We start from the raw sequence: 14,830 nt of genomic DNA, 5'->3' as shown, positions 1-14,830 counted from the left end.
ATCCACATTAAGTCATGGATGCAGATTCTACTGCTGGAAAAAATGAGCCCTGGTGCTTCTCAGACCTTCTGCCTTCTTTCTTGCAGTTACTATGGCCTGACTGTGTGGTTTCCTGATATGATCCGGTATTTCCAGGATGAAGAATATAAGTCTAAAATGAAGGTGTTCTTCGGTGAGCATGTGCATGGTGCCACAATCAACTTCACAATGGAAAACCAGATCCACCAACATGGGAAGCTTGTGAATGATAAGTAAGTGTGTGACCGTGGGCTTTCCTTGGGCCTGAGTGACAGTCACTGGGGTTTCCCTTTGGGGACAGCATTGGGAAGATGAGAGTTCAATGTGCTAAGGATAAAGTGGTCCTCACAACCCATCCTAGCTATTAGAGACACTACAGTCCCCTGATGGCTGAATCTGTGTTGCACTGACCCTCAGGTTCCCCTTATCCCCTGGCTATGAGATGACATGGCATTTGGTGGAGGGTGACCAATCTGGTCACCTTTCCTGAGAACTTGATCCTTTGATGGAAGGAAACAGAAAGCCACATTCCATCATGGTTCCACATTATCCACTAGGCAGATGGTGCCCTCTTCTGAGCTTGAACTGTGCTTAGCAAGCTTCCAGAGAGTGGCTGGCAATTGTGTGAGTGACCATGGGCCATGCAATTGCGCCGGGAAATAAAGGACCCACAGCTTTTGGTGCTGAAGTTTCTGAAACAATCTGTGGCCTGGTTGTTGAGCCCTTTCTTTGATTCTGAAAGCTTCTCTGCAAGGTTATTATGGAACTACCTTTTGTTATTCTTTATATAACACTACCTCAGAAGGTGGACTGTGATGCTCTGTGGTCATGGGAGTCTTGTCCTCATGGGAGAAATCGGTGGAGTATTAGAAAGCTTTGCCTACAGCTTTGTGATATTTCCTCAGTCCATTTGACTCATCTCTGTACTGAATTGCCTCTCTGAGGCTGCCCTCTGGAGGTGAAGTAGTAGACACAGGCGGGGCATTAGATAAGCTTGCTCCAGAACATATGGTTCTTCAAGATGAGTATGGGCCCCTTGAAGTTTGCCTTCTGGAACTGTTCCTAAGAAGGTCACTGAGTTAAGTGGTGTGTGAGTGACCTTAGAATTATGTGGAATTGCCGCCGGAGATGCCATGGCCTAGACACATCACTGTCAATGTCATAAACTCCCCGTTCATCACCTTAATACAACATTGGCACCCTCACCAATCACTAGAGTACAGCAATTATCACTGAAGGACATAATTTCCCCTCTGAAGCCTCTTGAGTTCAAAGTGTGTTTGTCTTCATGGACTGATTTGAAAGGACACCATGCTTCTCGTTCTGTGTTATGCTGCCATCTGCTGGTCAGAAAGTAACAGTGCCTCTTCCTTCCAAGCCCCAAGCCGTTCCTCCTCTTTGGGACTAACTTTTGTACCAGTATTCTCCCTGTGACACTCTGCACACATTGTTACATTAGAATTTAGATGACTGTGACTTATCTTACTGACTAAAACACACAGAAGAAATGACTTTTGTGTAGCCAGGGCCTCAGACTTCCTCCATGTATGGTAGGACCCACTGCAAACTAACCCTTATCTTGCTGAGAAACCTCTCTGCTTGACCTCAAGAAGAATTAAAGTGCACAGATTATTTTTGGCTTCACCCCCAAGGGATCATCCACTGCCTCCTGGTGCATTATGGGATGTGGTGCCTCTGAGTTCCAACATGCAGTTTACCTCAGAGTTTGTGAGTTTTTCAAAGCGCAAGAAAGGCAAGGGATTAAATCCATATTTTCCACGCTTAGCCAAATGCCAGGCCAGGTTACCCTTATCAGTAATTAAGAGCAAGACCAGCTCCCATCTGAATATGTGTTAACTAAGTGGCTGACTGATGAATGTGCCTCCTGCTGGGCAGGACTGGTTTGTGAGAGAGGTAGGCTTGGGGAAGGGGACCATGGCGAGCTGCCTGACTCCTGTCTGCCATAATTCAGGACCCTGGAAGCATCCTGATCCCCATCTTTCCTCACAGCAGAAGGGAAGTCCATGCTGTCCTCTGAGCACTCGGGGTTGGACCGGCAGTGGGAATAAGTCACTGTTCACGCAGGTGATTTGCCAACAAGGAGTAGAAAGACTTTCTTATTAAAGTCATACAAAGTCAACAGGGCTTTCATTAAAGGTCAGCTGTGTGTAGCTCAGACTAAAAACGAGGCTTGTGAGATTCACCTGTAAATGAGGTAGAGAGCATGGCAGGGAGCAGGGAGAGTGGAGGGAGAAGGCAAAAACCACGCAAGGAGCAGAGGTGGATTTCATGCATCACATGAAAGGTCACCATATTGTCAGGGCCCTTTTTAGGAGCACATGAATAAGATGTGGTTTTTAATACTCAGTGTGCCTAATTTCAATGCAGTAAAGACCCTTACAAATGCCAACAGTAGGTGGTGAGCACAAGCATGTGCCAGAATATACTGGGGTGTCTAGTCTCACAGCTCACATTGGAAGGTTACAGTTCAGATATGGAAGACGTATCAGATTTTATGGTAAAATTTCTCAGTACAATTTCTAGCTTCATGTGGGTCCTGTGTGGTTCTCTTGAGAGTCTTTCTGGGTACTGAAAAGAGGATTGCTTCCTCCCAATAAAAGGTTTGCACACATTATTGTAAACACATGGGAATCCTATTGATTATTGTGTACCTAACTGAGTTCCTGTTTTCTTTACTATTGGTTCTGTAATCCTATCACCTTAGAATAACTATTTCCTTCCTTCCTTCCTTCCTTCCTTCCTTCCTTCCTTCCTTCCTTCCTTCCTTCCTTCCTTCCTTCCTTCCTTCCTTCTTTTCTTTATTTCTTTTTAATGGTGGAATTTTTCAGGGCACTTAGGTTTATAAAACCTCCATGTCATTCAGTTAGGTTTTAAGTACTTAGTTTGTTAACCCTGCCTGATTCCTTCTGGGGACGGGAAGTTGCTTGGGGTTGATCCCAGCACCCCACATGTTAAGCCTGTGTTTACCAGAGAGCTGCACCCCCTGATTCTTGAGTTGAATTCTGGCCACTATTCCTGTCTCTCTCCAGAGGAAATGCTCACCATTGTCAGAAGTTGGTGCCTTATATTCCTGTATGCTTTTGCGTTTTCCCAATGCATTTATTTCTATATCTATAAGCATTGCACAATTGGCTTTTACATGTGTCGAGTTTTGGGTAAATATACTATGTTATATGTGTATATATTAATTGCTATTATTATTGTTTTTTTGAGACAGGGCCTTATGCAGCCCAGGCTGGCCTCAAACTTGCCATGTAGCTGAAGCTGTCTTTGAGTTCCTGATTCTTCTGCTCTCACTCCCCACTGGGATTACAACTGTTTCCTACCATCCCTGGCTTTGTACATGCTAATTATTATACAACTTGTCTTTCTTTTAGGACCCAAATTGCTGAAAATTCATTTATTCTATGACAATTTCACTTTTATGTAAAATACATCCTAGGCACACTCATCTCCCACCCTCTCTTACCCCCTCCAACCCCTACCAACATCCCCCTCCTGCGAAGTCTCTACATTCATGTCTTTTTGTTTTGTTTTTGTTTCATGAATCACTGGGTTTAACCCGGCCATAGGTGCAAAGCTATCCATGGGAATGTGATAACTCACAGTGGCTACATCACTAAGGACAATGACTTCCTGTTACCCACAGTCATCTCTAGTTGACTGTTTTTACTTTTTTCTCTGTTAGGGGCCTGCCACCCAGCTCTCAGATAAATACATGGAGACTTATTCTTACTTATGAACATCCAGCCTTAGTGTGGCTTGTTTCTTGCCAGCTCTTCTTAAATTAGCCCATCTATCTTTTGCCTCTAGGGTTTTACTTTTTTTCTGTTCTGTATATTTTTTCTTTACTTCTTACTCCATGTCTGGCTGTGTGGCTGGGTGGCTAGCTCCCAGTGTCCTCGTACTCCTTCTCTTGCTCCTCTATCTTTCTACTCTTCTCATATTTATTCTCTCTGCCAGCCAGCCCTGCCTACCCTTTTTCCTGCCTAGCTATTGACCGTTCAGCCCTTTATTAGACCAATCAGGTTTTTTTTTCACAGAGTTAAACAAATGCAACATAAAAGAGTGCAACACATTGTTGCACCATTAAACAAATATTCCACAGCATAAACAAATGTAGCACATCTCCACCTAATATTCCACAACAGCCATCAACTGCTGTCAGCTCCCCTGGGCAGAGCTGGGTTCTGCGGGTCTCTTCCCTGTCTATTACTGTTTATGTGCTCACTCCTCGCAGGCCCTGTGTGGGCAACTGCAGCTATGGTGATGGTTAGCATAGCTTCATCACTCATTTGCTTTATCTGAAATCCATTACATGCATATTCTATGGTGTTCTTGTCTGTTCTCCTTTTGGTGGACGTTTAGGTGACAATTCTTCACCATTACATTACTGCTGCAAAAAGTATTCTTTTTTAATTAAATTTTTAAAATTTCTTTTACATACCAACCAAAGTTTCTCCTTCCTCATCTCCTCCTGTTCCCTCCCCCCACCTCCCATCTACCTCCCCCATCCACTCTTCCTCTGTTCTGAAAGGGAGAGTCTCCCATAGGAGTCAACAGAGCCTGGCACATCAAATTGAGGCAGGACCAAGCTCCCCTCCCTGCATCAAAGTTGGGTGAGACATCCCAGCATGGGGAATAGGCTCCCAAAAACCAGCTCAAATGCCAGGGACAGGTCCTGATCCCATTGCTAGGGGCCTCACAAACAGACCAGGTTACACAACTGTCACCCACATGCAGAGGGCCTAGGTTGGTCCTATGCAGGCTCCCTAGCTGTCAGTCTGGAGTTCATGAGCTCCCACGAGCTCAGGTCAGCTGTCTCTGTGGGTTTCCCTGTCATGACCTTGACACACACCCTCCCCTGTACAAATCCCCCACCCTCTCTTCAATAAGACTCCTGGAGTTTGGCCTAGTGCTTGGCTGTGGATCTCTGCATCTGCTTCCATCAGTGACTGGATGAAGGCTCTCTGATGACAATTAGGGTGGTCACCGATCTGATTACAGTAGATAGCCAGTTCAGGCACCCTCTCCACTATTGCTAGGAGTCTTAGCTGGGGTCATCCTTGTGGATTCCTGGGAGTTTCCCTGGCACCAGGTTTCTCCCTAACCCCATAATGGCCTCCTCTATCAAGATATATCTTTTATTAGTTTCTTCCTCTTGCCCAACCTAACCCCTCATGTTCCCATCCTCCCATCCCCGCTCCTCTCCCTGCCCCCAGGCAAAAAGTATTCTTATGAAAGAATTTTTATAGCTTGTATAACTAAAAGTGGAATTTCTGAGCAGGAAGTGTCTTGCTTAGATATGCACCCTTAGATATGCATACCAATGGTTCTCAACCTGTGGGTCGCAACCCTTTTAAGGATCAAAAAAACTTTAGGGATTGCCTAAGACCATTAGAAAACATACATATTTACATTATGAATTATAACAATAGCAAAATTACAGTTATGAAGTAGCAATGAACATAACTTTGTGGTTGGAGGTCACCATATGAAGAACTATATTTAAGGGTAACAGCATTAGGAAGGTTGAGAATCACTGTTCTGTACTTTTAAATATTTCTCTGTACATTTTAAATTTGTGTGTGTGTGTGTGTGTGTGTGTGTGTGTGTGAGAGAGAGAGAGAGAGAGAGAGAGAGAGAGAGAGAGAGAGAGAGAGAGAGAGAGAGAGGTGGGCACATGTGTGCCACAGCATGCAGTGGACATCTTGTTGGCGTGGGTTTTCTCCTCTCACTTTGATGTGAGTTCTGGGTATTGAACTCAGGTCCTTAAGTTGTCAGCTTGTGTGGTAAGAGCCTTTACCTGCTGAGCCGTCTCACTGGCTCCTGCTATAGTTTTATCAATCTATCTGTCATATCTATCTGATGTGATTTTAAAAATCTTCCTCCTTTCAAGATTTTTCCCCCTCTTAACCTCCTAGACAGGGACTCACTAAGTATCCCTGGCTGTCCCGGGACTCACTACATCCACCGGGGCAGCCTGACCTCGCAGAAGTCTGTCTGCTCCGCCTCCAGAGTGCTGGTCTAAAGGCGTGCTGGTATTAAACCAGGCCTCGCAGTTGTTAGTTATGTCTGTGTAGGGGATGCCTCTTCCTCATTTTTCCTGTGCTTCTTCTGTACTTCCTCCAGAACACCTCAAGTTACTGTTTGCTTTCCTTATTCCTTCAGGAAAATTATTCACCTTTGTCTCCTCATTTCTTCTGCCCAGTTCTCTCCCTTTTTCTTCTTGAATTATGGACTGTAGCTGTATTAGACTGTCCCGGGATTTCCTCAGAGCATTTACATGGTCTGTTCTCTCCTCCCTTACTTTTCTCTTTGCGTTTCTACTTTGGTAATTTCTCGTGAGTTATGTATAATTTCAGCGATTCCTTCTGTTTGTTGTGACAAGAATCCTAATGAGTCTATCAAATACATTCTTTTTTACAAGAATACTTTTGATTCATCCTTTGACAATTTTCTACAAATATGCGCCAAATCTTGCCCATATCCAACCATAATTTCCCTCATGCTCTCTCCTGGGATCCCCTAACGCTTCCCCCCTTCACCTCTAAATACTCCCCCTCCCCCTCTTCTCTTTTGTTTTATAACCCACTGAATTCCACAGTGCTGTCTGGATGCACATGGGTGTGGGACCATTCACCACAGTGTGGACAACCTACAAGTAGGCATTCTCCCGAGGAAAGATGACTCTCTCTACCCCAGCAGCCATCTGTCACCAACTGCTCCTTAGCTAAGAGTCCAGCCTCAAGATCCCCTCTGCCACCTCTGCTGGCATATTGACTGGCTCGCTCTTGGGCAGGTAATCCTAGCTGCTACTAGTTCATGAGAAATAGCCCTCTCATTTCCCCTCATTCCTCCCTATCCGCAAGCTCTTTCATTCCTTCTGCCTGCTCTACTGCAGTATTTCCTGAGCCTGGGTGGTGACGAGATCGTAAAGACTCTGTCTCGGTGATGTTCACACTCAATTTGAACCATCAACCTTTTCTTTACAGCCGTTTTCTTGATGGTGACGCCATCAAACCACAGCCAGGAGAACTACATTGGTAGGAGTCCGGTGTCCTTTAGATCACCTGGTGGACAAAGCGTTGAGTCTAAAGGAGATGAAAATAGAGTGTTTCAATGATGAGTCTTTTCTAAAAATCTAAAATGTGTTATTTAACTTGGTCCTTTGACAATTCCATACATGTATAAAATGCATTGTGATTGCTCTCGCCTCCACACTGTCTTACCTCCCTCTGACCTCTGTCAGCCATACTTCACATGGTTATGCCTTTTTGTTTTGACCCACTGGGTTTTGCCAGGGCTGCCCACATGACCACAGGCTTGGGACTATCCACTGGAGCCTGGTAGATTCAGCAGAGTTGTCATAATAGTTTTTTTTTTTCCCTCCGACTCTGCCTTGCTAGCGGCTTCTCTTAACAAGAGACAGGATCTCACTACGTGCCTAGACTGTCTCTGAACCCACAATCCCCTGCTTCAGTCTCCTAAGAACTGGGCTTGAAGGTGGATACCAATGACACATTTTTTTGGGGGGTCACATTGCTTTCAGCCTCTGAACTCTCCTGAATGAGGAATCTTGAGGTGGCTCAGTGTGTAAGTTAGGTATTGGGAGAGATGATTTATGTAAAGAAAGACTCATAAAATATGTGTTGGTCCTTTCTCCTTTTATCTTTTTCCTTATAACTTTGGCTTTTTATAACCCACTTGGAGATACATTTTAAGATCTGCCTGCGTCAGACTCACTTTTGATTTATGGCTCGGCTTACCCACCCTTGGAAGAATATTAAAATACCTCAGAAGGCCACATCACCAGCCTATTATTATATTAAAGAGAAGGATATCTTAAGAAAGGCAAAGGTTGAGACAGGAATAGCTGTCCCACGTAAACACATCTGGTGTGCAGTATTTGAAACCACAGATATCCTCCTGTAATGAAAGTGCCCCAGTTAGTCTTCTGTTCCTCTCTTTCTCTCCCTTCTCCTATGTGTCCACCCCTCCATGCCCCGCCCCTTTCTCCTCTGTGGCAAAGTTTCCAAAAGGCCAGGTTGCTCACACATTCCTAGCTGAGGGGGACTTGAATTCCCGATTTTCCTGCCTTTGCCTCCCAAATGTTGGGATACTGGAGTCATAGGCAAGTGCCACCATACTCTTTTCCTGTTTCCTCTGACAGGGTCTAACTCACAGCTATTCTTCTGACTCAACCTCCTAAGTGTGGTGATATTTTATTTGTGCTGAGATGTGATTTTATTTGTATGTTAATAAATAAAGTTGCCTGGACGTCAGAGGTCATAGCCATTAAGCAGAAGTCTGGCAGTGGTAGGACATGCCCTTAATCCGATCACATGGCAGGCAGAGTCTCTGTGTGTTCAAGGACACAGCCAAGCGGTGACCCGAACCTTTAGTCCCAGTACCAACCATAGAGACCTGGAGGTCTGTATAGACAGGCAGTGGCAAGGAAATCATGTGGTTGGGTTTAGAGACAATGAGAAGGTAGAACAGAAAGGCAATAAAAAGACAGGTCACGCAGGAGAAGGTCTCTCTCTCAGGGAGAGAGACGGCAGTGACTGGTAAGCTAAAGGTAGTCTTGGGCTTCGATAGTGCTCTGATCTCTTAGGCTTTAACTCTGTATTTGGCTCTGTGTCTCTTATTTACTAAGACTGTTTAGAATTTCATCTGCATTTAAGTGCTAGTTTGACAAGTGTTAGTTACCATATGCCAATTCGTTTTTCTTTAGAGACTGAAAGTTCAGATTTTGTAAGCTCGAGATTAAATGTCCATTCAAATTTGTGCCTAAGAAAAAGGATTCAAAGTTGTTGAGAGCATAGCACAAAGGTCCTTGTGTCCATGGATCCCCAGAGAAATGAGGACTGTTAAGCATGTAGGATTGTCTTTCCAATGGGGACGATGTAAAACCTGCTCTTCCATCCAGAAAACTGGGAATTGGAAGTGATTAATAACCCTGTCATCTGTCGGACCAGGCCATATCAAGTTTCCACAATGAGGACTGGAGATACTTAATAATCTAAACGACCCTTACATTATCTGTGTAGCCAGAGGCTCCCCCAACCTCTCAAAACAAGACCAGAGGTAGTTACTATCCTAAATGACCTCTATGCTATGTGTATGACCAAGACAAGGCCAGACCCTTCCTTAGGCCCTTAAGTTGTTAGTAGTTAAGGTAGTCTATCTTCTAGAACCCATCTTCTTGGAAGAAATGACTTATACCCTGAGTTAAGTTTTGATGTAATTATGCCCCCTTGTGCACCAGGAATTATATTACACCAGGAAACTTTTTTTTCTTCCAAATTATACAGTGTTTAAATTTGTTGGGAATAAACCACCTGGGGTCAGACTCCCTGAAGTCTCGAGCCAGGTTGATGAAGTCAATCTGAACTGAGGTTTCATTCTTACCTCTTTAAGTTCACTTCCATGCCTGTTGTGACTGCCTGCAGGGTTCCCTTCATGAAGTACTTTTATTTTCTAGACCAATAATTAAAACAAACTTTGAAAGTATAATAATCTGGTCTCTGCCTCAGGTGATGTATATTTTTTTAAGAGAGGTCTCATTATATATTCTAGGATAACCTTGAACTCTTGATCCTCCTGCTTCAGGACCCCCAGTGCTGGAATTATCAGTGTTCACCACCATGTCCAGCAATGGAAACTGAATTTTTAGCAATAGTTTCATAGTTTTATTATGATGAAGTGGTCAGGGGCTATCACTGTGGCAAGTGCTGGCTCAAACCTTCTTTTGGGGAGGGAGGTCTCTTTGCAGAAGCTAATGATTCATGTATCTGGGTTAGGCTCTGAGCAGAGCACAGTGGAACACTGGCCATTACACATTGTCAGAAAGTGCATCATCTTGGGGTGCTGATGAGGAACAATGACCCTAGCACCCTGTGTTTCTCTGTCCCTGTGATCCCACTGTATGGAAGTGGTCAATTTTGCTTGAAGTATTATTGATGTAACCAACCGTCTTATTAAATAAGAAACACAGAAACAATGTAAAAGAGAAAGCCGAGAGGTCAGAGCTCAGAGCTAAAATCTCACCCTTCCTCCTGCTGTCCCAGCTTCGCGAAAGAGGGCTACTTCCTGTCTGTACGCCTTTTTTATAGTATTATTGTTCTGCCTTCTCATTGGTTGTAAACCCAAACATGTGACGGCCTCGTCACTGTCTGAATGTACAGCCCCCTAGGTCTTAAAGGCATATGTCTCCAATGCTGGCTATATCCCTGAACACACAGAGATCTATGGGATTAAAGGAGTGTGCCACCACCGCCACACTCTTGCTATGGCTCTAATAGCTCTGACCCCCGGACAACTTTATTTATTAACATACAATCAAAATCACATTTCAGTACAATTAGATTACCACCACAAAGTATCACTTCTTCCCCTCACTTAGACTGAAGGATGGGGAACATGCTGTTCCTCTCTCCTCATAGGATGGAGTACCTACGAATTCTAGTACCATGTTTAGAAAGGGTTGGCTAAAGATTGAATGTACAATGTAGGAAGAGTGAGTGGCTTTTATTATTCACTAATGAGGACTTATCCAAAAGCTTCCAGCCTAAACATCTGACCAAGCTACAGAGGATGAAATTAATATGCACAGAAGGGACTTTCTTTCCACCTAAGTTAACGTGGGTGTTGGGGCTGAACCAAGTGGCCTTCCAATGTGATTGTACCTTCTAACTACCCAGATGCCTTATTATTAACTGGCTGTTTTTAAATGAAAACAAACAAACAAACAAAACTGCATACCCGTGGTCTAAAGTGAAAAGTTCATTCAATTCCTGTCCTTATCACAACAGTTCCAGGCCCCATGACTGCTTTCATTTTGTGCATAACTCTGTCAGAATTATCATATTCTGTCAACTCTATATTATACCATGACTTTTAAAACTTTTTATTTTTTACTTAATATGTCCATCTCTTCTTCCCTCTCCTTTCCTCTTTCCTTCCTGGACAGAGGTTTGCTTGTATCCCCAGCTGTCTGGAAACTCACTAGATAGTCCAAGCTGGTTTCAAACTCAAGGCAATCCTGCTTCAGCCTCCCAAGTGCTGCGATTACAAGAGAGGACCATCACACTTGGCTCATTTGACACATCTTAAATGTTGTTCCTTAGTAATACCTATAGATCTGCCTTATTTACTGTAATGATCATACTGTATGGTATCTGTCTGTCATCTATCTAGCTGTCATGTATGCACAGATATATATCCATAGGTGAATATGTGTAGTAATCAATTACTGTCATAAGCAATGCTGTTATAAAGACCAGTGGATTATATCTCTTTGAATATATGAGCAAATATAAGTGAGAAAATTCCTAGGTCAAAGGAGATGTATGATTTAAATTCTGTGAAAATGTTCCCTAAAGAAGCTATGCTGATTACACTCTGTTATCAGTGTGCAGGAGAGCACCAATCTGCCTGGGGATGTGCATGGGTTCAAGGCTGATGGGAACATGAGCTGTTGGTTATATCTCCATTTCATGCTTTTCACATTTCTGTCATTCTGATGAGAAGGTCCATGGATCTGATTTTGGGAGTTACGCCATTGGTGCGGAGTCCTCCACACACACCTGGACCAGATGTTGTCTTGCATGGCCTTGGGTCCTATTGTCAGTGATAGACAAGCAGCTGAGAGAGGGCGAGTAGTCTGGTTTGAAATAATGTTCTAGTGCCTTTGCCATGGAGTTCTTGTTTTTGTCCTTCTGCGTGTTCCATTTTGGTCACAAGTGTTCTTTTCCTAGGATTCTTCACTCAGGGACATTGTCTTTCCCACAGGTTCATAAAGATGTATTTCAAACACGTCCTCTTTGAGGACACATTCTTTGACAAATGCTATTTTGAAGATGTGACATCCACAGACACCTATTTCAAGAACTGCACCATTGAGTCAACCACCTTCTACAATACAGGTAAAAAGATGGGCACGCTGGGAGGAGGACAAAAAGGTGGCCCGGGATTTCGGAGCCAAAGCCCATAGTCAGACCTGAAACACGAGTGAAGGGATTCACAGCTGTTAATGGCAGCCTTAGTGGGGGAAGACATGGCTTCTGCCCCCAGGGAGGGCAAACATTAGGTGCCATTAATTGGTATGGAATTTGTTTAATTTATAGCTCAGGTTTTTTTTTTCCACATGTAAATTGAAGCAAAACTTCTGGCCAAGTGTCTTCATTTGAATGAGACTTTCCTCATCTAAATATCTAAATGAGACTTATCTATCCAAAAATACAGTATGACATTCATGAAACCAGAGTTCCAGGAGGGCTGCATTTTCAACCTGGATTCATTCCTGGGGACCTTGCATAATTTAAAACTTGCACAATTAAAAATTGTTTCCATGACAGTAAATCAAAAGGGAATGTTACCTCTGTTCAGATTTGGTACATAAAGCAGAACACTGAGAAAATTTTAGAATTTCACTGTTTCAGATTTTCATGATTAAAAAAAACTCACAGAATTCTACGGCTCTGCCACTCTTACTACGTCCTCTGTGCTCATCATAACTTACCAACCTCGCTGATGTAGCTGGGACACACCGGAGCTCATGTGTATTACTAGAACCTTCTCTACAGGGTCTCAGTGGAGACATGTATTCTGATTATCCCCACCACAGAGCTGAGGAAACGAACTTAAGCAATTTATCAAGGCCACAGCTAGCAAGGAGATGGAGTCGGAAGCCATTTCTCAATTACATGGCTCAGGAAGCTGTACTCTTTGCATAGACTGCTTGCTATGTGCTCATATTTATGCTCCCTCCTTGGCATCAATGTCATGGACAGTTCCCACAACATGTTTCTGTCATGTTCTCAGCTTCAGAAGGTTCAACATCTGGTTTCTAACATCTCCCAGTCTCTAATAATCTGTTATTGGACATAGCTTCCCAAATTTCTTCCAAGCTTTAGCTTAAAAAGTGACTAGTTCCAGAAGTTGTATTTGTTACTAAAAATTGTCGTACCTTTTTATTCTTTCAAGTTTCAGTGAGGCTTCTTCATTTGCATACTCAACACAAGCTTTTTTTTTTTTTTTTTTTTTTTTTTTTGCTCGCATTTGTAATTGGGAAATATCATAGCTGGGAGAAGCAAAGACCATCGTCAGGTGTATGCCTCCAATTACGTGTGTGCATGTGTGTACGGAAGCCAGAGGTTGATGTTAAATGTCTTTTTCAATCACTTTTCCACCTTACTTTTTGAGACGGGGCCTTTCGCTGACCCTGGAGCTCACTGATTGAGCTAGACTGCCTGGTCAGCAAGCCCTGGAGATCGTCCTGTGACCACTTCCCCAAACCTGGGATTCAGGCACATGCACAAGCACTTTTCCACCTAAGCCAGCTCCCCAGCCCCTGTACGCCTTTGGTTTTTCAGGGAGGCATTCAGGGAGAGGAGTGTTCTGATAGGGTCAGCCATCAGACCCAGGTTTCTCTACGTAGCATTCTTTCTACTAGAAAAGTTGGTCTTAAATAGTGTCAGAAAATACATGAATTGTTTTCACAGCAAGTGGTTTTCACTTTTAAGATCATTTAGGATTTTGAATAAGCTACTGCTTGGACTCTGCAGTAGACAGTTCAGGCTGGCCCTAATTCTTGTGTGTGAACAGTATATGTGTGTGTGTGTGTGTGTGTGTGTGTGTGTGTGTGTGTGTGTGCCACTGCCTGGGTTCTTCAGTAGCCACTGCCTGGGTTCTTCAGTAGACAGTTCAGGCTGGCCCTAATTCTTGTGTGTGAATAGTGTGTGTGTGTGTGTGTGTGTGTGTGTGTGTGTGTGTGTGTATCCTTTTGAAGACAGCACTTTACTAATCTATTATGCCAGTCCCTAACGCCAATTCTTAAGTTCTACTCTCTAAACTAGATTACTTCAGAGGAGTGTCACCTGATTGGGAGAGACAGGATTCTCAGGGGCTGGGAAGATGGCCCTGGGTAACGTGCTTACCACTTAAGTGTGAGGACTGGAGTTCACATCCTCAGAATCCATGTCAAGTCTGAGCAGGTGTGGCTGATGTCTGTAATCCCTGCACTAGAGGGGAGAGACAGGGGATCCCCAGGGCGAGCTGGCTAGCTAGAGTAACTGGAATAAGTGAGCTCCACTTTCAATGAAGGACCTTACCTCAACAAAGTGGAGAGTGGTTGAGGAAGACATCCAACAACTTCACGCCTTGATATGCATATGCACACCTACATATGCCTGCACACATGTGAACACACACACACACATACACACACACACACACACACTCATGCACATACCACACAAACATACACATGTAAAAATATGTCTCTAAAATGGGTATTATTTTCATTTCTTCTTATTACAGGAACTTGAGCTGAGCAGGTTATTACAATTTTTTGCCAAACATCACTTCGACTTTGAGGTCACAGGTTATCCATAAAAAGGACATCTCTGTGTCTGCCTTTCTTTTCCCAGCTCCCAGCCACTCACATGAACCAAGGCTTCTTTCTCTCCCCAGACCTCTACAAGCACAAGTTCATTGACTGTCGGTTTATCAACTCTACCTTCCTGGAGCAGAAAGAGGGCTGCCACATGGACTTTGAGGAGGACAATGATTTTCTGATTTACCTCGTCAGCTTCCTTGGCAGCCTGTCCGTCTTGCCTGGGAACATAATTTCTGCCCTGCTCATGGACAGAATCGGAAGACTCAAGATGATTGGTGAGTTGTTCACGGTGGAGCATTTAGGGCTCCTGGACACACCGATTTGCTTCCTTCTCTTAAAGAAATAGTGCACAAGGTGTGGCTGGATCTGTTGCTGTAAAACCAAGGA

At 43.8% G+C, this 14,830-nt stretch overlaps 1 protein-coding gene across 4 annotated transcripts in view; it reads left to right on the top strand.

Moving 5' to 3' along the window:
* The window catches only part of Sv2b (synaptic vesicle glycoprotein 2B), a 190,296-nt gene that overhangs the window by 165,619 nt on the left and 9,847 nt on the right, over positions 1-14,830 (top strand). For all 4 annotated transcript variants that reach the window (XM_076545192.1, XM_015996650.3, XM_006970049.4 and 1 more), the window contains 3 exons: positions 87-251; positions 11,836-11,969; positions 14,518-14,718. In XM_076545192.1, the coding sequence (XP_076401307.1) occupies positions 87-251; positions 11,836-11,969; positions 14,518-14,718 (500 nt within the window). The remainder of the gene's footprint in view (positions 1-86; positions 252-11,835; positions 11,970-14,517; positions 14,719-14,830) is intronic.

The sequence above is a fragment of the Peromyscus maniculatus genome, chromosome 1, assembly GCF_049852395.1.
Source record: "Peromyscus maniculatus bairdii isolate BWxNUB_F1_BW_parent chromosome 1, HU_Pman_BW_mat_3.1, whole genome shotgun sequence".
NCBI classification, from domain to species: domain Eukaryota; kingdom Metazoa; phylum Chordata; class Mammalia; order Rodentia; family Cricetidae; genus Peromyscus; species Peromyscus maniculatus.
Note: the sequence above shows the minus strand (reverse complement) of the source record. Positions and strands in the feature narration are given on the sequence as shown.